Below are 17705 nucleotides of genomic sequence, written 5' to 3' on the forward strand. Positions count from 1 at the left end.
CAGCATGGACTGAATGGGAGGTGCGGGATCTGATCGCTGTATGGGGAGAGGAATCCGTGCTATCAGAACTCCGTTCCAGTTTTCGAAATGCCAAAACCTTTGTCAAAATCTCCCAGGGCATGAAGGACAGAGGCCATAACAGGGACCCGAAGCAGTGCCGTGTGAAACTTAAGGAGCTGAGGCAAGCCTACCAGAAAACCAGAGAGGCGAACAGCCACTCCGGGTCAGAGCCCCAAACATGCCGCTTCTATGATGAGCTGCATGCCATTTTAGGGGGTTCAGCCACCACTACCCCAGCCGCGTTGTTTGACTCCTTCAATGGAGATGGAGGCAACACAGAAACAGGTTTTGGGGACGAAGAAGATGAGGAGGAGGAGGAGGTTGTAGACAGCTCTCAGCAAGCAAGCGGAGAAACCGGTTTTCCCGACAGCCAGGAACTGTTTCTCACCCTGGACCTGGAGACAGTACCCCCCGAACCCACCCAAGGCTGCCTCCTGAACCCGGCAGGCGGAGAAGGGACCTCCGGTCAGTGTGCCTTTTAAAATACTATACATGGTTTAAAAGTAAGCATGTGAAAGGATTAATTTGCCCTGGCATTCGTGGCTCTCCTGGATGTACTCCCAAAGCCTTTGCAAAAGGAAGGAAACCTTATTGTGTCCTCCATGGTAGGACACTTTACCACTCCAGGCCAGTAACACGTACTCGGGAATCACTGTACAACAAAGCACTGCAGTGTATGTTTGCTGGCGTTCAAACAACATCCGTTCTTTATCTCTCTGTGTTATCCTCAGGAGAGTGAGATATCATTCATGGTCACCTGGTTGAAATAGGGTGCTTTTCTTCAGGGGACACTCAGAGGTGCCAGTTCCTGCTCGGCTGTTTGCCTGTGGCTGAACAGAAATGTTCCCTGCTGTTAGCCACGGGGAAGGGGGAAGGTTGAGGGGGTAGCCACGCGGTGGGGGGGGGCAAAATGAGACCTTGTAACGAAAGCACATGTGCTATGTATGTAATGTTAACAGCAAGGTTTACCCTGAAAGAGTGTAGCCACTGTTTTATAAAATGTGTCTTTTTAAATACTGCTGTCCCTTTTTTTTCTCCACCAGCTGTATGTGTTTCAATGATCACAGGATCTTCTCCTTCCCAGAGGCTAGTGAAGATTAGAAAGAAAAAAAAAAGCACTTGTGATGAAATGTTCTCTGAGCTCATGCTGTCCTCCCACACTGACAGAGCACAGACGAATGCGTGGAGGCAAATAATGTCAGAGTGCAGGAAAGCACAAAATGACCGGGACGAGAGGTGGTGGGCTGAAGAGAGGGCTGAAGCTCAAATGTGGCGGCAGCATGATGAGAGGAGGCAGGATTCAATGCTGAGGCTGCTGGAGGATCAAACCAATATGCTCCAGTGTATGGCTGAGCTGCAGCAAAGGCAGCTGGAGCACAGACTGCCACTGCTGCCCCTCTGTAACCAACCGCCCTCCTCCCCAAGTTCCATAGCCTCCACACCCAGACGCCCAAGAATGCGGTGGGGGGGGGCCTCCGGCCACCCAGCCACTCCACTCCAGAGGATTGCCCAAGCAACAGAAGGCTGGCATTCAATAAATTTTAAAGTTTTAAACTTTTAAAGTGCTGTGTGGCATTTTCCTTCCCTCTTCCACCACCCGTCCTGGGCTACCTTGGTAGTCATCCCCCTATTTGTGTGATGAATGAATAAAGAATGCATGAATGTGAAGCAACAATGACTTTATTGACTCTGCAAGCGGTGATCGAAGGGAGGAGGGGAAGGTGGTTAGCTTACAGGGAAGTAGAGTGAACCAAGGGGCGGGGGCTTTCATCAAAGAGAAACAAACAGAACTTTCACACCGTAGCCTGGCCAGTCATGAAAAACTGGTTTTCCAAAGCTTCTCTGATGCGTACCGTGCCCTCCTGTACTCTTCTAACCGCCCTGGTGTCTGGCTGCGCGTAACCAGCAGCCAGGCGATTTGCCTCAACCTCCCACCCCGCCATAAATGTCTCCCCCTTACTCTCACAGATATTGTGGAGCACACAGCAAGCAGTAATAACAGTGGGAATATTGGTTTCGCTGAGGTCTAAGCGAGTCAGTAAACTGCGCCAGCGCGCCTTTAAACGTCCAAATGCACATTCTACCACCATTCTGAACTTGCTCAGCCTGTAGTGGAACAGCTCCCGACTACTGTCCAGGCTGCCTGTGTACGGCTTCATGAGCCATGGCATTAAGGGGTAGGCTGGGTCCCCAAGGATAACTATAGGCATTTCAACATCCCCAACAGTTATTTTCTGGTCTGGGAATAAAGTTCCTTCCTGCAGCTTTTGAAACAGACCAGAGTTCCTGAAGATGCGAGCATCATGGACCTTTCCCGGCCATCCCACGTTGATGTTGGTGAAGCGTCCCTTGTGATCCACCAAAGCTTGCAGCACTACTGAAAGTACCCCTTGCGGTTTACGTACTCACAGGCTTGGTGCTCCGGTGCCAAGATAGGGATATGGGTTCCGTCTATGGCCCCACCACAGTTAGGGAATCCCATTGCAGCAAAGCCATCCACTATGACCTGCACGTTTCCCAGGGTCACTACCCTTGATATCAGCAGATCTTTGATTGCGTGGGCTACTTGCATCACAGCAGCCCCCACAGTAGATTTGCCCACTCCAAATTGATTCCCAACTGACCGGTAGCTGTCTGGCGTTGCAAGCTTCCACAGGGCTATCGCCACTCGCTTCTCAACTGTGAGGGCTGCTCTCATCTTGCGCATTCATGCGCTTCAGGGCAGGGGAAAACAAGTCACAAAGTTCCATGAAAGTGCCCTTACGCATGCGAAAGTTTCGCAGCCATTGGGAATCATCCCAGACCTGCAACACTATGTGGTCCCACCAGTCTGTGCTTGTTTCCTGAGCCCAGAATCGGCGTTCCACAGCATAAACCTGCTCCATTAGCACCATGATGCATGCATTGGCAGGGCCCATGCTTTCAGAGAAATCTGTGTCCATGTCCTGATCACTCACGTGACCACGCTGACGTCACCTCCTCGCCCGGTATCGCTCTGCCAGGTTCTGGTGCTGCATATACTGCTGGATAATGCGTGTGGTGTTTAATGTGCTCCTAATTGCCAAAGTGAGCTGAGTGGCCTCCATGCTTGCCTTGGTATGGCGTCCGCACAGAAAAAAGGCGCGGAACGATTGTCTGCCATTGCTCTGATGGAGGGAGGGGCGACTGACGACATGGCTTACAGGGTTGGCTTACAGGGAATTAAAATCAATAAAGGGGGTGGATTTACATCAAGGAGTATTTCAGGCAGGACTTCACGGATGGTTCCAATAAGAAATGGTGCACGTAAGTAATTGTTCTTATTGGAACAAGCAGGTTGGTCTGGCCTCTGATTGATACATGGCTAGATTTACCTCGCTGCACCTTCTCTGTGAGTGACTGCAGTGTGACCCAGAGGAATGAGTCCCCTAGACCGGGGGAGGGGGTGGAGGGGGGGAAGCAAATGAGTACAAAACAAATCTGGTCTATTTCTTGTTTTGATCCACTCCATCTATCTTTTACATCTTTGGCTGGCAGCAGATGGTGCAGAAGGACTGCAAGCCATCCACATCTCATGGTTGCTCGGCAGAAGATGGTACAATAGGACTGCTAGCCATTCTCATCTCTTGCCTGCCCGGCAGAAGACTGTACAATAGGACTGCTAGCAATCCGTATCACCTGCCTGCTCACCATAAGATGGTTCAATAGGACTGACTGCAGGACTAAAGAGAATGACCTGGTCAAGTCACTCCAAATTTAGTCCCTGCGCCCATGTCTGCCCAGGCGCTCCTGATCGATCTCACAGAGGCGACCAGGAGCACCTCGGACATGACGATGACAGCTACCAGTCCTACTGTACCATCTGCTGCCACAAAACAATGGGTTGCTGCTGCTGTGTAGCAATGCAGTACCATGTCTGCCAGCACCCAGGAGACATACGGTGACGGTTACCTGAGCGGGCTCCATGCTTGCCATGGTATGGTGTCTGCACAGGTAACTCAAAAAAAAAGGCGCGAAATGATTGTCTGCTGCTGCTTTCACAGAGGGAGGGAGGGAACGGGGGCCTGACAATATGTACCCAGAAGCACCCGCAACAATGTTTTAGCCCCATCAAGCACTGGGATCTCAACCCAGAATTCCAATGGGCAGGAGAGACTGCGGGAACTGTGGGATAGCTACCCACAGTGCAACACTCCGGAAGTCGACTCTAGCCTCGGTACTGTGGAAGCACTCCGCCGAGTTAATGCACTTAGAGCATTTTATGTGGGGACACACACAATCGACTATATAAAAACAATTTCTAAAAAACCGAGTTCTATAAATTCGACCTAATTTCGTAGTGTAGACATACCCTGAGATTAAAACTTCTTGTCAGAGAAGTTAGCCTTTGTTTAGAATGGTATGTGTCAGGTATAACTGTATCAGAAACACTGTACTTCATCCCTGTATGCATGAAATAAGAAGTGGGAAACATATAATGACTTCTCACTTCTTCCCAAGGGCAGAATTAAAGAAGGTAAAGATTACCGCTTGCATAATCGTCCTTGGAATGCAGAAAGATATTGGCTGACCTGGCCCCACATGCAGCATTTCAGCCCACAGGCAAGCAGGGTCAAAGAATACAAGATAATTCAGGGTCTGGCAGTTCTACACAAAGCCTTTCATCTCATGTCAACAGTTCAAATCCAGCCTTGGTCTGAAACAATTTACTATCCAATGACCTATGTGCAATGGGTTTGTCATTTCAGTGTAGTTTCTAGTCGATGACCATCCCAAATCACAACATACCACCACAATTAGCGCCGTAGAAATTATTATTTGTATTATCCTACGCCTAGGAGGATGGACCAGGACCCCACTGTACAAACGCAGAACAAAAAGATGGTCCCGCCCCAAGGAGTTTACAATTTAAGTAGTTCGCAGTCTCAACAGAAAGGCCAGGGACTGGATTGCCATGGGGAGCAAACTAGCCCCGTGCAAGTAAAGGGAGGGCCCACCAGTCCAACTCTTCTGGAAGAATGACGACTGCCACACAGGGCTGTGGAAGTGAACTATATTAAGATGGAGTGCATACCAGCTGAATCTTGCAACACCATTTAAGAGATCCAGCTTCAGGACTGACCTTAAGCAAGCCTGCAGTCAACCCCGTGCAAAGATCTTGGTGGTAAAGAGTTCTAAATATTCTTTGTGATCTAAGAAGCCAGCTCATGAAATGATAATGCAAGATGATACTAACCACCCCTTCCCTCCCAGCTGCATGGAAGTGTGGCAGAACGTCAGCAGGCAAGCAATGAAGGGTAGGGAGAGAAAGACAGACTCAACAATAGAACCATGGAGAAGAGGCAGGATGCATAACTCCCAGGCATTAGGTGCCCTAATTGCATTTATAAGAGTAACTGTCCAAGATGGCATCTCCATTGCCTGAAAAAGCACCAGAAAGGGTATAACTGGGACATTGAAGACTCCATCAGCTCTGCAATTTTATACTGCGTGCATGTGAACCAATTATTCAAGTAATTGCCCTTTGCTGCTATGTGAGACACAGAAGATAGGAGACCATGGGGATACAGCTTCAAATTACATGGCAAATAACCTTTAAAATCCACTTCTGCAGAATACAGCAATAATATAAAAATTAAAAAGAGAAGCCAGCACTACAAATCTTGTACACTCTTTATCTAGTAGTCCTTGAGGAATCACAGATGTCCAATTCAGGGTTGCTTCAGGGCAGGAATAACAACTAAAATGTACTGTAAGCCACAGAGTCCTTGAGACTTGGCATTTTATAGATTTTTTTTTTTTTTTTTGCAGGGGCAGGGAGGGTAATTATAAAGCAATAGAAAAGCCTAGATCCACATATTTGCTGACATCTGCCAGTATGCTTACTGCTTGTCAACAGAGTTCTCTCAGACGATTATTTACTCACCAGAGCACAAAAAAGCGCGGGGGGAGGGGAGGAGATTGGGGGGGGAGAGGAAAGGCACTTCTAAAAAATCAGTTAATGCATCTATGCAATCCAACAACATCAGGCAAACTGTGAACAGCAGCAAGCAAGAACAGATGACCACAAGGCAATGGGAATGAGAGGCGACTGGCACAGCAAAAAGGCATTACAAAACTCCTCTCCTCACCTTGGTGAGAAATAGCTATATCTGTCAGCCTTCTGGCCCTGTTCCAAAGTCCAGCCGTTTCTCCAAGGCTTAGGGGAGAGAAAGAAGCAAGGAGGGATGCGATTGGTGGGCAGGGTGGGCTATTGTTTTCCTCCAATTGTTAATTTTTTATTACTATATTCTTGTTTGGGGATAAGAGGAGGCTGCTGGTTTTATGATTTGTTTCAAATATCTGTCAGAGGCACCTGAAGCCCTGAATAGTAGATTGCATGTATACACACACTGTTTCTTCCCCTCACTCACACACACAGTTTGCTCTCTCCAACGATCAATCAGATCAATCACAGACCTGTTTTTCCCCGAACAAACATCATCCTCATGGCTCAGTACTTCCTGCTTACCCTCATCAACCATCTCTCTCTGCATTGTCCAAAAAAAGATTTTTTTTCCTCTAAATCAATAAGAGTAAAAATTAAGCAGACGGGCCCAGTAACAAATCCCTGTGAAAGAACATCTGACCGGATTACAAACCAGAATGATTAATAGTGTGCTCCATGAGTATTCAACAATATATCACCAAAATCTGCTGGACAATTCATACTCCAAGAAGCAAATAATCAATTATTTGGGAAGTGTCAGGGGAATTAGACTATAAGGACGGTCAGTGTGCTACTTTGCACTGCTCATAATGCAATGCCAGCAAAGAACCTTGCACTGCAGCAGGAATGTATCAAAGACCGTGCTTAGCTACTACACCAAAGGAATGGTCTGCATCAGTTTTCTCCCATTACCCCCATAGGTTAACAGGGAGAAAAACAGGATCCAAGACTATCACTAAGCGGAAATTACAGTGTTTTGGATCAGAAGAGAATGTTCAATATCAACTACTAGGACCGAGCAGGTCATAAAGAGTACTCAGTAGTAATGCCAATCACAGGCATTCAAAAATCATAACTCAGGCCCCAAATAATTGCCAGTTTTTGTTTTTGTTTTTTAAAGAAATACATTGAGGCAAGTTTTCAAGATTTTCCCTGAAATCAGGAAGACTACAAACTTACCTTTTTTCTTTAAAAAATGCTGAAATTTTCACACAGTCACTTGACTCCAGGAGCTGAGGACTTTCAGAACACCAAATACTGCGAGACTTGTATATTTCCAACTCTCATGATTTTATCACATCAGGTCTGAGTGGGTGCCCTACAGCCTCAATTTGTAACAAACCTGTAAACCAAAACCCTTTTGACAAGATTTTTGTCTGCCCAGCGCCAAAAGACACAAGAATTCTATGTTGCTGTGTTTTTAAGAGGCAGCTAAAAAGGGACTGAATTTTGGTTCCCAGAACTGTTAGTGTAAACTACCAGGCACTTTATTTTTAACAGGCTGAACCACACAGAACCGTCACTGAATCTTTTTGCAACAATTACCACCAATAATACCTTGGATAATATCAGGTTTCAGAGTAGCAGCCATGTTAGTCTGTATTCGCAAAAAGAAAAGGAGTACTTGTGGCACCTTAGAGACTAACAAATGCATCCCATGAAGTGAGCCGTAGCTTACGAAAGCTTATGCTCAAATAAATTTGTTAGTCTCTAAGGTGTCACAAGTACTCCTTTTTTTTCTCTTGTATAATAGATGTTCCAAGTGGTAACTGTAGCTCCAATACACCAGTGGTGAAGGAAATAGAAGCCACAGGAAGATTGACTGAGCATGAAGCCTAGAAATTCAGGAAGTAGAACTTGATTGTTTCACTAGAGAACAGGATTGAAAGCCATAGGCCAAGGGGAAAAGATGGATCTTGAGTTGGGATTTTAAAGAGAGTCTGGAGGACAACTGATCACAGAAGAGCTGGGAGGCTTTTCCAGATGGCAAAAACTGCCTGAGGGCGAGGGGAGGCGGGGAGACCTTCCACCTACCATGGAGAGAATTAGTCTGGTACTGGAGGAGCAACGAAAACAATCTGCAGGTAAGAGGAGTTGAGATTCGAGAAACAGAGAGACAGAAGTTGGTGAATCAGGATTTAGCAAAACCACAGAATAGGAGATGACGACATGAATAAGAGCCTTGACAAAGGAGTGATCAAGACAGAGCTGGATGCAGAAGGTATTCTGAAGGTAACAAAGATTTACAAGCTTGGATGTAAGCAATATAAAGATATTTTAGGAGTAAGTCAATCAGCTAGGCCCTGACAGTAAGAGATGAACACAAGATGTAAATGTAGGCAGGAACAGAGGGTGGAGCTGGTTTGTTTGAAGATTATTTTATCAATTAGAAAGGTCCCACTTCTGGACACAGATGCACTGTAAATGGTAACACTTAAAGACAGATTTTAAAATATACTGATATTTTCAACTTCTACCTCGCCCTCCCCTCCTCCAGTTTCTGTTCTTTATTCTAACCAAATTCCTTTACTTCTGTTAGTTTTCCTAGAGAAAATTTTCATAGAAAGCTGGTTTCACCTTCACAATGAAATTAGAAATGGGGGAATAGTTTCACAGGGTTTCAAGTATCACTAGAGATATTGCATCCAGTTGATACAAAGACATTCAGTGACATACTATCAGCATCACAGCTTTAAAACTGCAAGCTGCATGTTCTCTCTGACATGGATCAAGAAGAACATATCAAAATACTCAAAAAGTCAGAGAGACACGGCAATCACACAACCTATTCGGCATGTTGGAGGAAGATAGAATGTACTTAACACCATACAGTTAGTCAGACCTCCTACACCTTACTTTTTATCTGAAAAGCTACGTGCCTGGGCACCATTCAGTGAAGAGGTTGTGGGTACTGGGGAATTCTCCCAGGAGCAAGAAGGTCATTCATCACAAAGTTCAACTGATGCAACCCATCTCAGAGCAACATAGCAAGAGGGAAAGATGGCTAGGATGACATTCCTGTAACAAGAAAAGGAGGACTTGTGGCACCTTAGAGACTAACTAATTTATTTGAGCATAAGCTTTCGTGAGCTACAGCTCACTTCATCAGATGCATACTGTGGACAGTATGCATCTGATGAAGTGAGCTGTAGCTCACGAAAGCTTATGCTCAAATAAATTGGTTAGTCTAAGGTGCCACAAGTCCTCCTTTTCTTTTTGCGAATACAGACTAACACAGCTGTTACTCTGATTCCTGTAACAATACTTGCAGCCTAGTTGCTGGCTCTTCTGATACTACTGGTCACACACTTCCCGTCTGCCTTTCTGTATCCTCTCCTCTAACCTCTGGATGATGTCACATTGAAGTTACGACCTGGACCTGCTTCATCACTGACAGGGAGAAGTACCATTACAACACAGAAAGCAATCCACACAGATGGTTTATCAGTAGAACCATGACCACCACCATAACTTTAGAGTGAAAAGCACACTTTGAGGAGGCAGTATAAGAGAGGATTGCATGTATAATTTAGAATGCAGACCATAATTCCTATGATCATGATGCACCACATCTTCTTCCCTAAATACAGAAAGCCAGGAGCTCATCCTCTGACAATCAATGCTCTGAACTTCCGTATGAGGGATCTTCACTACCATTGAATGGTCAGGAATAAACTCTAAGCTGTGTGATGCCAATTACAATATCAATTGAAGCAGGCTGGAAGCACAATGCTTTAAAACCCATTATAATGGCTCAAAATCCAGTGCCGGAGGCCTTCTTGTGAGTTTCCTATTGTTGTCACACTGGATGCAGGGATTACCACCGCAAGCGCTGAAAACTCCAAGCTATGGTGTACTAGTCTGGATGCAGAAACTACATTAACAGAAACCTAGGCCAGCATCTGAATGTTCAACTTTATTTGAATCTTTACATGGATTTTAGGTGAACTTTGGAAAGTCGGCATAAAATATTTACTTGTTTGCAAGAACTTAAATCATTGTTAAAGGCAGCGATATTCAGCACATTTGTAGCCAATGATGACAGCAGATGACAGACCATTATGTTATTTGTATATACTTCATGAAATACAGCCTCAAATATTTAATAGCAACAGTTTCCTTAAGCTTTGGCTCCAATAATAAATAAAAACATAATTTAAAGCAAAAGCTAAGGAGTGAAATTATAGCCACCACTCTGCTTTTGCATTTTAAGACAGAGTGAAAAAACACAGTAGACTCATTTTTCAGAACCAGCACCTCTGATTTATGGACAGCAACTCCACACTCTCCATGTTTACCTCCAAATACCTCCAGCTTTCCCTGTGCCATTTCTCCAAAATCCCATCAAGACCAATACCTACTTCATTGTCTCTCTTTCAAATAGCCAAGGAGCAATGCAGAGACACTGTATACAGCCCATAGGAAAGATATACACTTTTCTGGACTATGCTTCAAGCAACACTTGTCGGCGGTGGAGTTCAAAAACAGCCAGGTTGTAGTTACCTATACAGGTTACTCCCTCAGATACAACTGATTACATCTTTGTGTTCTCCACTCATTATGGCAGAAAGAGGAAGTATAGTCCCTATCTGTAACTGACTGTTTGAAACAATTTGGGAGGTTACAACCCTGGAAAAGTTAACTTATTGTGTCAAAGACAAATTCACTATTATGCACTATGAGCCACTTTTTTTGGGTCTGGTGCAAAAGAACTCCTAACTGGCTAAGTCCATAAGAAATGCTAACTTTTAAATAGATCTAAGAAAACATCTAGTGGCTTGCTGGTCGATATCCATATACTTTTAATGGTCATTGGATGTGTGTATGAGCGCTTTGGATAAGCAATGGCAAATAAGTGAATGCCTCATACAAGTAACGAACAACGGAACCAGTCAGATTTTGTTCCGTAATGAAACAAAAAAAGGGTGGAACAGGCTAGTTTTAATGTAAATAAAGAGCTAGCAATAGTGGTTTGCTCCATGTCTGGGCTTCTGAGTGGAGGCTAAGTGTTTGCAATTGCTGTTAGGCTATGATCAGAGTTCAGACAGTATCAAAACTGATCACTTTAACAAATGAGAAATTTTATTGATGGTTCTTCTGCTATATCTCAACATTGGATTAAAAGAACCTTTGGGTTCTTCTACAAGAAACTGTGTCAAGATTCCACAGGATGCTGCCAGGCTGAGAAACCCAAGAGGGCTGCAACCAGACTCAACACCAGAGTGCAATAATCTTCATCTTCTTAACTCTTCCCTGAATCTGCACTTCAAAAATGATAACAATTGACAGTTCTGTGCTCGGGGATTTTACATGCTGCTACTGCTGGCTCTGGATGGACTTATAATTCTATTTTGCTGCCTAATGACCCTCTTAAAAAATAATAAACTATTTTTTTTTTTAAATCAAGACCCAGAAGATACCCCTGACCAAGTCGGTGTCCTTTTTTAACAGCAAGGGCTGGGAGCATTTTGGAAACAAGCAGCTAAACCTAGAGAAGAGGGGGAGGGACATGGATGGAAATGCCCTTGCATCACTCAAACTCTTAAGACAAATGATGCTGATGAGCTGCAAGAGGGAACTCATCCAGTTTTCCTGAGCTGGAAGGATGGTGACCGCCGGGACAGGAGTGTAAAGATAAAAGCCATTGGAACATTGTAAATACTGCTGTTGAGGCATCAAACAGTGATGCAGGGAGGACCCAACTTCTGGCAAACAGCCAAAAGGAGCAGATGTTAGGCTGAAGCAGAATGAAACAGTTAAGGTATAAAGTACAGTTTCCAGCAAACTACTCAAAGCTCTGGAGCTGAATCCAACTTGGCAGCACACCTGGCTAAATGTAATCATCCTTTTTCTGAGTCACTAAGCTACCTGCAAACTACCTTTGGAATGACAGCAGCTTTCTGGCCTTGACACAGTGTAGCATGGAATATATTTCTTTAATCATCTCAACATCACCCCTTTGTGGAGACCAAGCAAAAGACAAGAGCTGACCAACCACAAAATTCAATACACATCACAACATAAATTGAATTATCTTGTTAATAAACCAGGTGTTTGGAAAAACATCAGATACCACAGGTGATTTCTTGAAAACATAGCATATAGGGCCAGATTTTTAAAAAGTAACAACTTACAGGTAAAAAAAAAATAAAGTGTTATAGGTGAAGAGAGATATAGCATCTAATAGCCCAGAAACAAAGTGAAAGATTTGCTTTACCCAGTTTTAGAATGGCTCTAATGTAGTTCTAAAGCTACTCTCCCTTTATGTGATTGGCTCTGCACCTATAAAGACATCATCTGGGCTGAATAATTCAATCATAATACAACGCTAAATGTGTACAGAACTAGTCCATAGTGCAGGAGTATCTAGGGAGTGTCCTGGTCAGTGCTGCGAGGGGAAGCAGAACCCTGGCAATTTTTCTTTCTACCTCACGGTTAAATGTAACAGCTGACTAGATTACCTAGACACCAGAATTAAATACAAACTCAAGGGCAGATTAAGCCCCCAGGCTGAGAAGCTCCTCTGACAGGTGGATTGGGGGGGTGGGGAAGGGAAGAGGAATTGCTGGCCAGCAAAAAATAATCAGATGAATAAAAATAATTTGAGTCCAGCTCACTCACAGTTATTGGGCTTGAAGCAAAAATAACTGCATTAAATTCTCTACCCTGCATTATGCAGGAGGCCAGACTAAATGATCATAATGGCCCCTTTTAGTGATGAGATCTATGCATTAGGAAAGTATTTTCACATATCCAGAGCCAAGAAGTTTCTCAACCCAGCAAGCTCCTCCAGTGGAGATCTACAATATAGTGTTTTCTTTGAACCTGGGGAGATGGAATAAATCCAAAAAAGAGCAGCACCTGCAGGTGTAATGGGCCACACCAACCATGCCAAAATTCCACTGCAACAGATGCTGTGGGAACTACATAGCCCCTGAGCGTGCATTATGTTTAGTTTGAGAGTCACAGGAATCATCTAACCTTGCCACAGTGGTTACATTTCAGATCAACAGTGCCCAGATTGGCACCTAAGGGGAGATCAAAAGCTTATTCACACATCCTGGGAGTGCCACTCAGAGCCTGAGCAGAAGACAGCCTACCCTCTGGGAGATTCCAGTATGAACTTTCCCCATTTCCCAAGGAATCCCAGAACTCATAAGTCACTGTGCTATATATACCACATACCCCAGAGGAGAGGGAAATCTCACTATCTCTAGAAGCTCCATCACCAGGAACCCAAAGTAACCATAAGTGGATGGGGAAATAGGTAGCTAGTTGAGAGAAAGCAGTCTCCAGAGCTGATCCTATTACCTGGAAGGGGATGTGTAACCAGAGACAGAACCCACATGCCTACTGCATTTGGCAGTGACAATAGCAAAGCTACGTTTTCATTATCAGTGACAACCTTGCAGGGGAAACTGGTTCTTAACTACAGTACTTAAAGCACATGATTCTGGAAACAACCTGTATCAGAAGTTGGTGCCTGTGTGATTACTATGTGCTCACAGTGCAGGCAGTACCCAGAATTAGTTCCATTATACACCCTGAATTGTATTTACAAACTCCCACCAGGGGAGTCAGCAGAGCAGGAAAAGGAATGAGAAATTGATTTAGCAGGGAGTTTAATTTCACACTGCCCTAATGAAGCAGTTTGGGGTGGGGAAGGTGAACGGAAAGACAGCAAAGTGCTTTTGGAACCAGAAGATCCTGGAGTGATATAAGAGACTTGAGCATTTGGGAAGTCAAGGAACATGTGAGTTATGATGAGGTACATGTTACAGAGAGAAGAGGTGGGTATTAGGGACTCCAGTGGAAATGAGGCCAGCCTGCTGTGGCACCAGAGGACTACCCTACCCCATGACACTCATGTACAAATACCTTCAAATCTTTTATGGCTGTCATAGTCCTCGGAGCAGGGCACCTCAATGAATCTGTCCTGCAGACTTTCGCTGAAATGAGCCAGAACCTCGGCGACCCCATCTTCGCTGACCAAGTAACTCCAGCTCAAAAGGCTAACGAGGACAGCAGAGGAGACTAGGAATGCGACTTTCAGCCACTTCCTCCGTGATTCTTGGTGGGCTCTGCTTTTCCTCACACTAAGAACAGAACACAGATAAATCCCTGTGTAAACAAGTAACAATCTTATACACCCTTCTGCGCTGCAGTGATTAGGAATCACCTTGGGAGCTAGCTCATCAGCTGGATGAACATTCCCAGCCTTGTATCAACAAGCCGTGATAAGTAGGGCCCTACCAAATTCACACCCATGAAAAATGCATCATGGACCGTGAAATCTGGTCTTTTGTGTGCTTTTACCCTATACTATACAGATTTCAAGGGGGAGAACAGTGTTTCTCAAATTTGGGGTCCTGACCCAAAAGGGAGTTGTGGAGGGATATCACGAAGTTATTTTGGGGGGGGTCATGGTATTGCCACCCTCACTTCTGCACTGCCTTCAGAGCTGGGCAGCCAGAGAGCAGCGGCTGTTGGCCAGGCACCCAGCTCTGAAGTCAGCGCCTCCCGTAGCAGCAGCGCAGAAGGGTGGCAATACCATACCATACCATGCCATGCCATCCTTACTTCTGTGCTGCTGATAGCGGCGGCTCTGCCTTCAGACCTAGGCTCCCAGCCAGCAGCTGCTGCTCTTCAGCTGCCCAGCTCTGAAGACAGCACTGCTGCCAGCAGCAACACAAAAGTAAGAGTAGCAGTACCGCAACCCCCACCCCCATAGCAACCCTGTGACAACACCACCACCCTGGACTCCTTTTTGGGTCAGGACCCCTACAATTGCAACACTGTGACACTTCAGATTTAAATAGCTGAAATCATGAAATTTATGATTTTTTAAAGCCTATGATTGTGAAATTGACCAAAATGAACCATGAATTTGGTAGGGCCCTCGTGATAAGGGTGCAGATTCTTAACATAAGTACATGCGAGTATCTGGGCTCACGCCAGACTTGGAAGGATTATTAATTTTTCTTATTTGTTTTAAATCCATTCCTGATTTTTTTAAATAATTACTTTAAAGTCTCCCCTACCCCTCCCCACCACCATCATTTCCATCAATCAGGGTCTGTTTCCAGAGGAACCAGCAGGAGTTACCAGAACTCTTGTAAATTGTAGATGCTCAGAGCTGCACATGGAGCTTTGTCATCCCTGATCCTTAAGACTTTAGGATCTAACACTCGCCTGAAGCCTGTTGTATGTTAACTTTAGAGGTGGGAAGGACTTAAAAATGTCCTGCAATATAATATAAATGCCATTTATTCCAGCAGCAGTGTTGCACGCCCCCACTAGCCAGATTTAGGGCCCAATTCTGCAGTCCTCGCAGAGGCAAAATTCCCCGCTTGCTTTGACAGGAGTTACTCGCATCTAAGGGCTGCATGATTCAGCCCTGCTAAAGGAGGAAACTCAGCACAAACAGATAAAAGTGTCCTTCTTATTCCTTTTTCTGGCTTCCAAAGAACAGGTGCATTACTTGTTCTCTTTCCCCTGCAAAACTGCCCAGGCATGCACCAGGATTTGCCATCACAGCCACCAGGAGGCCCTGCTAAAATGCAGAGCCAGAATAATGGAGCTCAGCTGTTTTTTAATCCTCTCTGCATTCCAATGGTTTAGGATTCCAAACCTAAATCCTCTCTAAATCACAATGAAACTCTAAAAATGGCAATTAATTTACCTTACTCTTAATAGGCAGAACTTGGCTTTCCAACAGGGACTTTGCCAAGAGGAAGACAAAAAATCCAGAAGAAAATAAATCCACTTAATGTATTTTTCCCCACACACACACATATATTTAAGATGCAGGAGGAAAAAAATGGAGCAGCTCCCTCCTTTCAGATCTGCCTCACCCCCATTTTACCTAGACACTTAGTTTTTATTGCTAACCAAGCAGGAACAGCAGAGTGCCATTTAAAGTAAGGGGGCATAGATATCCCCCACATTTGAACCTTCTCTTCCCCTCTCAGGCATTCCCCCCCACACCAGCAGCCTGACCCTCCTAGCCCATGAACCCTTACACCCACCCCCTACAAATTTGAGCGACTGGCACTGCAACACCCATACTTGAACAGGGTCACAGCACCACTCAGGTCTGGCCATTATCATAGAATCATAGAATATCAGGGTTGGAAGGGACCCCAGAAGGTCATCTAGTCCAACCCCCTGCTCGAAGCAGGACCAATTCCCAGTTAAATCATCCCAGCCAGGGCTTTGTCAAGCCTGACCTTAAAAACCTCTAAGGAAGGAGATTCCACCACTTCCCTAGGTAACACATTCCAGTGTTTCACCACCCTCTTAGTGAAAAAGTTTTTCCTAATATCCAATCTAAACCTCCCCCACTACAACTTGAGACCATTACTCCTCGTTCTGTCATCTGCTACCATTGAGAACAGTCTAGAGCCATCCTCTTTGGAACCCCCTTTCAGGTAGTTGAAAGCAGCTATCAAATCCCCCCTCATTCTTCTCTTCTGCAGGCTAAACAATCCCAGCTCCCTCAGTCTCTCCTCATAAGTCAATTATGACATATGTCACGATGGTATTTGCTTATTTGCACATTTAACTATGCAACAGTGTTTTGAATGGAATAGCATGTACATAACATTATTGTCTATACATAACACTAAAAGCCAACCCCTCCCCCGCCGGTAATAGCTCACCTTACCTGATCACTCTTGTTACAGTGTGTATGGTAACACCCACTGTTTCATGTTCTCAGTGTATATAAAATCTCCCCACTGTATTTTCCACTACATGCATCTGATGAAGTGAGCTGTAGATCACGAAAGCTTATGCTCAAATAAATTTGTTAGTCTCTAAGGTGCCACAAGTACTCCTTTTCTTTTTGCAGATACACAGACTAAAACGGCTGGTACTCTGAAACCTAATAAAAACAGGTACAAATATCCAATGGATGGGGTGCTGCCTGTTCCTGACCTGTTATTTGGGGAACAGTACTTCTCTTGCAAAGCTTACTACAGGTAACAAACATTAGGTAAAGTCTCAATGAACCATCCAAACCCTTCACAAAGGTCAAGTTTCATACAATCAACTTTTAGTTTTGCCAACAATTTTGGATACAGGAATAAATTTCAGCTATCATGAAGATTCGGGGTAGTATTACCGGTATTCTGAACACCTGTACAGCCTTCATGACCACAGCATGGCTTAGATCTGGGCTCCCCAATCTTTTCCCAGCGGGGCTCTTAAGAGAAAGACTGCCTCATGGACTTTCACCCACGAGGTAGGGTGATTAGGTCTGCAGGATGCAAGCCTGGGACACAGCTTCAAAGCCCTGCTCACCCTGTGTAATGGTGGGAAGTCACTTGGCCTCTCTGTGCCTCGGGTCCCCATCCCCAGCTCCCCGGGGTGTGCGGAGGAGCCAGGCACTGGGGAGTGGGAGGCTGCGTGGCGCTCGGGCACTCTGCTGATGGGGACCCCAACGTGCCAGGATGGGCAGCTCCCTTCGCAATGGTGCCAGCTCCCCAAGGGGACAAGCAGCGGGATGGGGCTGTTTTAATGCCGCATCTCCGCCGCCGGGGACGCGGCGCCCCGCACAGCAGCCCCCTGCAGAGCCGCCAGGCAGCGCGGGGCCTGGGTCCTGCTGGCGGAGCAGCCAGGCGGCGAGTGCCGGGAGCCTTCATCCCTCGCGGCTCCCTCCTGCCCGGGCCCTTCC

At 45.3% G+C, this 17705-nt stretch overlaps 1 protein-coding gene across 1 annotated transcript in view; it reads right to left on the reverse strand.

The window, feature by feature from the left end:
• The window catches only part of OGFOD3 (2-oxoglutarate and iron dependent oxygenase domain containing 3), a 127455-nt gene that overhangs the window by 109372 nt on the left and 378 nt on the right, over positions 1 to 17705 (reverse strand). Inside the window, exon 2 of the mRNA XM_073311041.1 lies at positions 13907 to 14124. Coding sequence (XP_073167142.1) covers positions 13907 to 14124 — 218 coding nt within the window. The remainder of the gene's footprint in view (positions 1 to 13906; positions 14125 to 17705) is intronic.

This window comes from Lepidochelys kempii, chromosome 14 (genome assembly GCF_965140265.1).
Source record: "Lepidochelys kempii isolate rLepKem1 chromosome 14, rLepKem1.hap2, whole genome shotgun sequence".
NCBI lineage: Eukaryota > Metazoa > Chordata > Testudines > Cheloniidae > Lepidochelys > Lepidochelys kempii.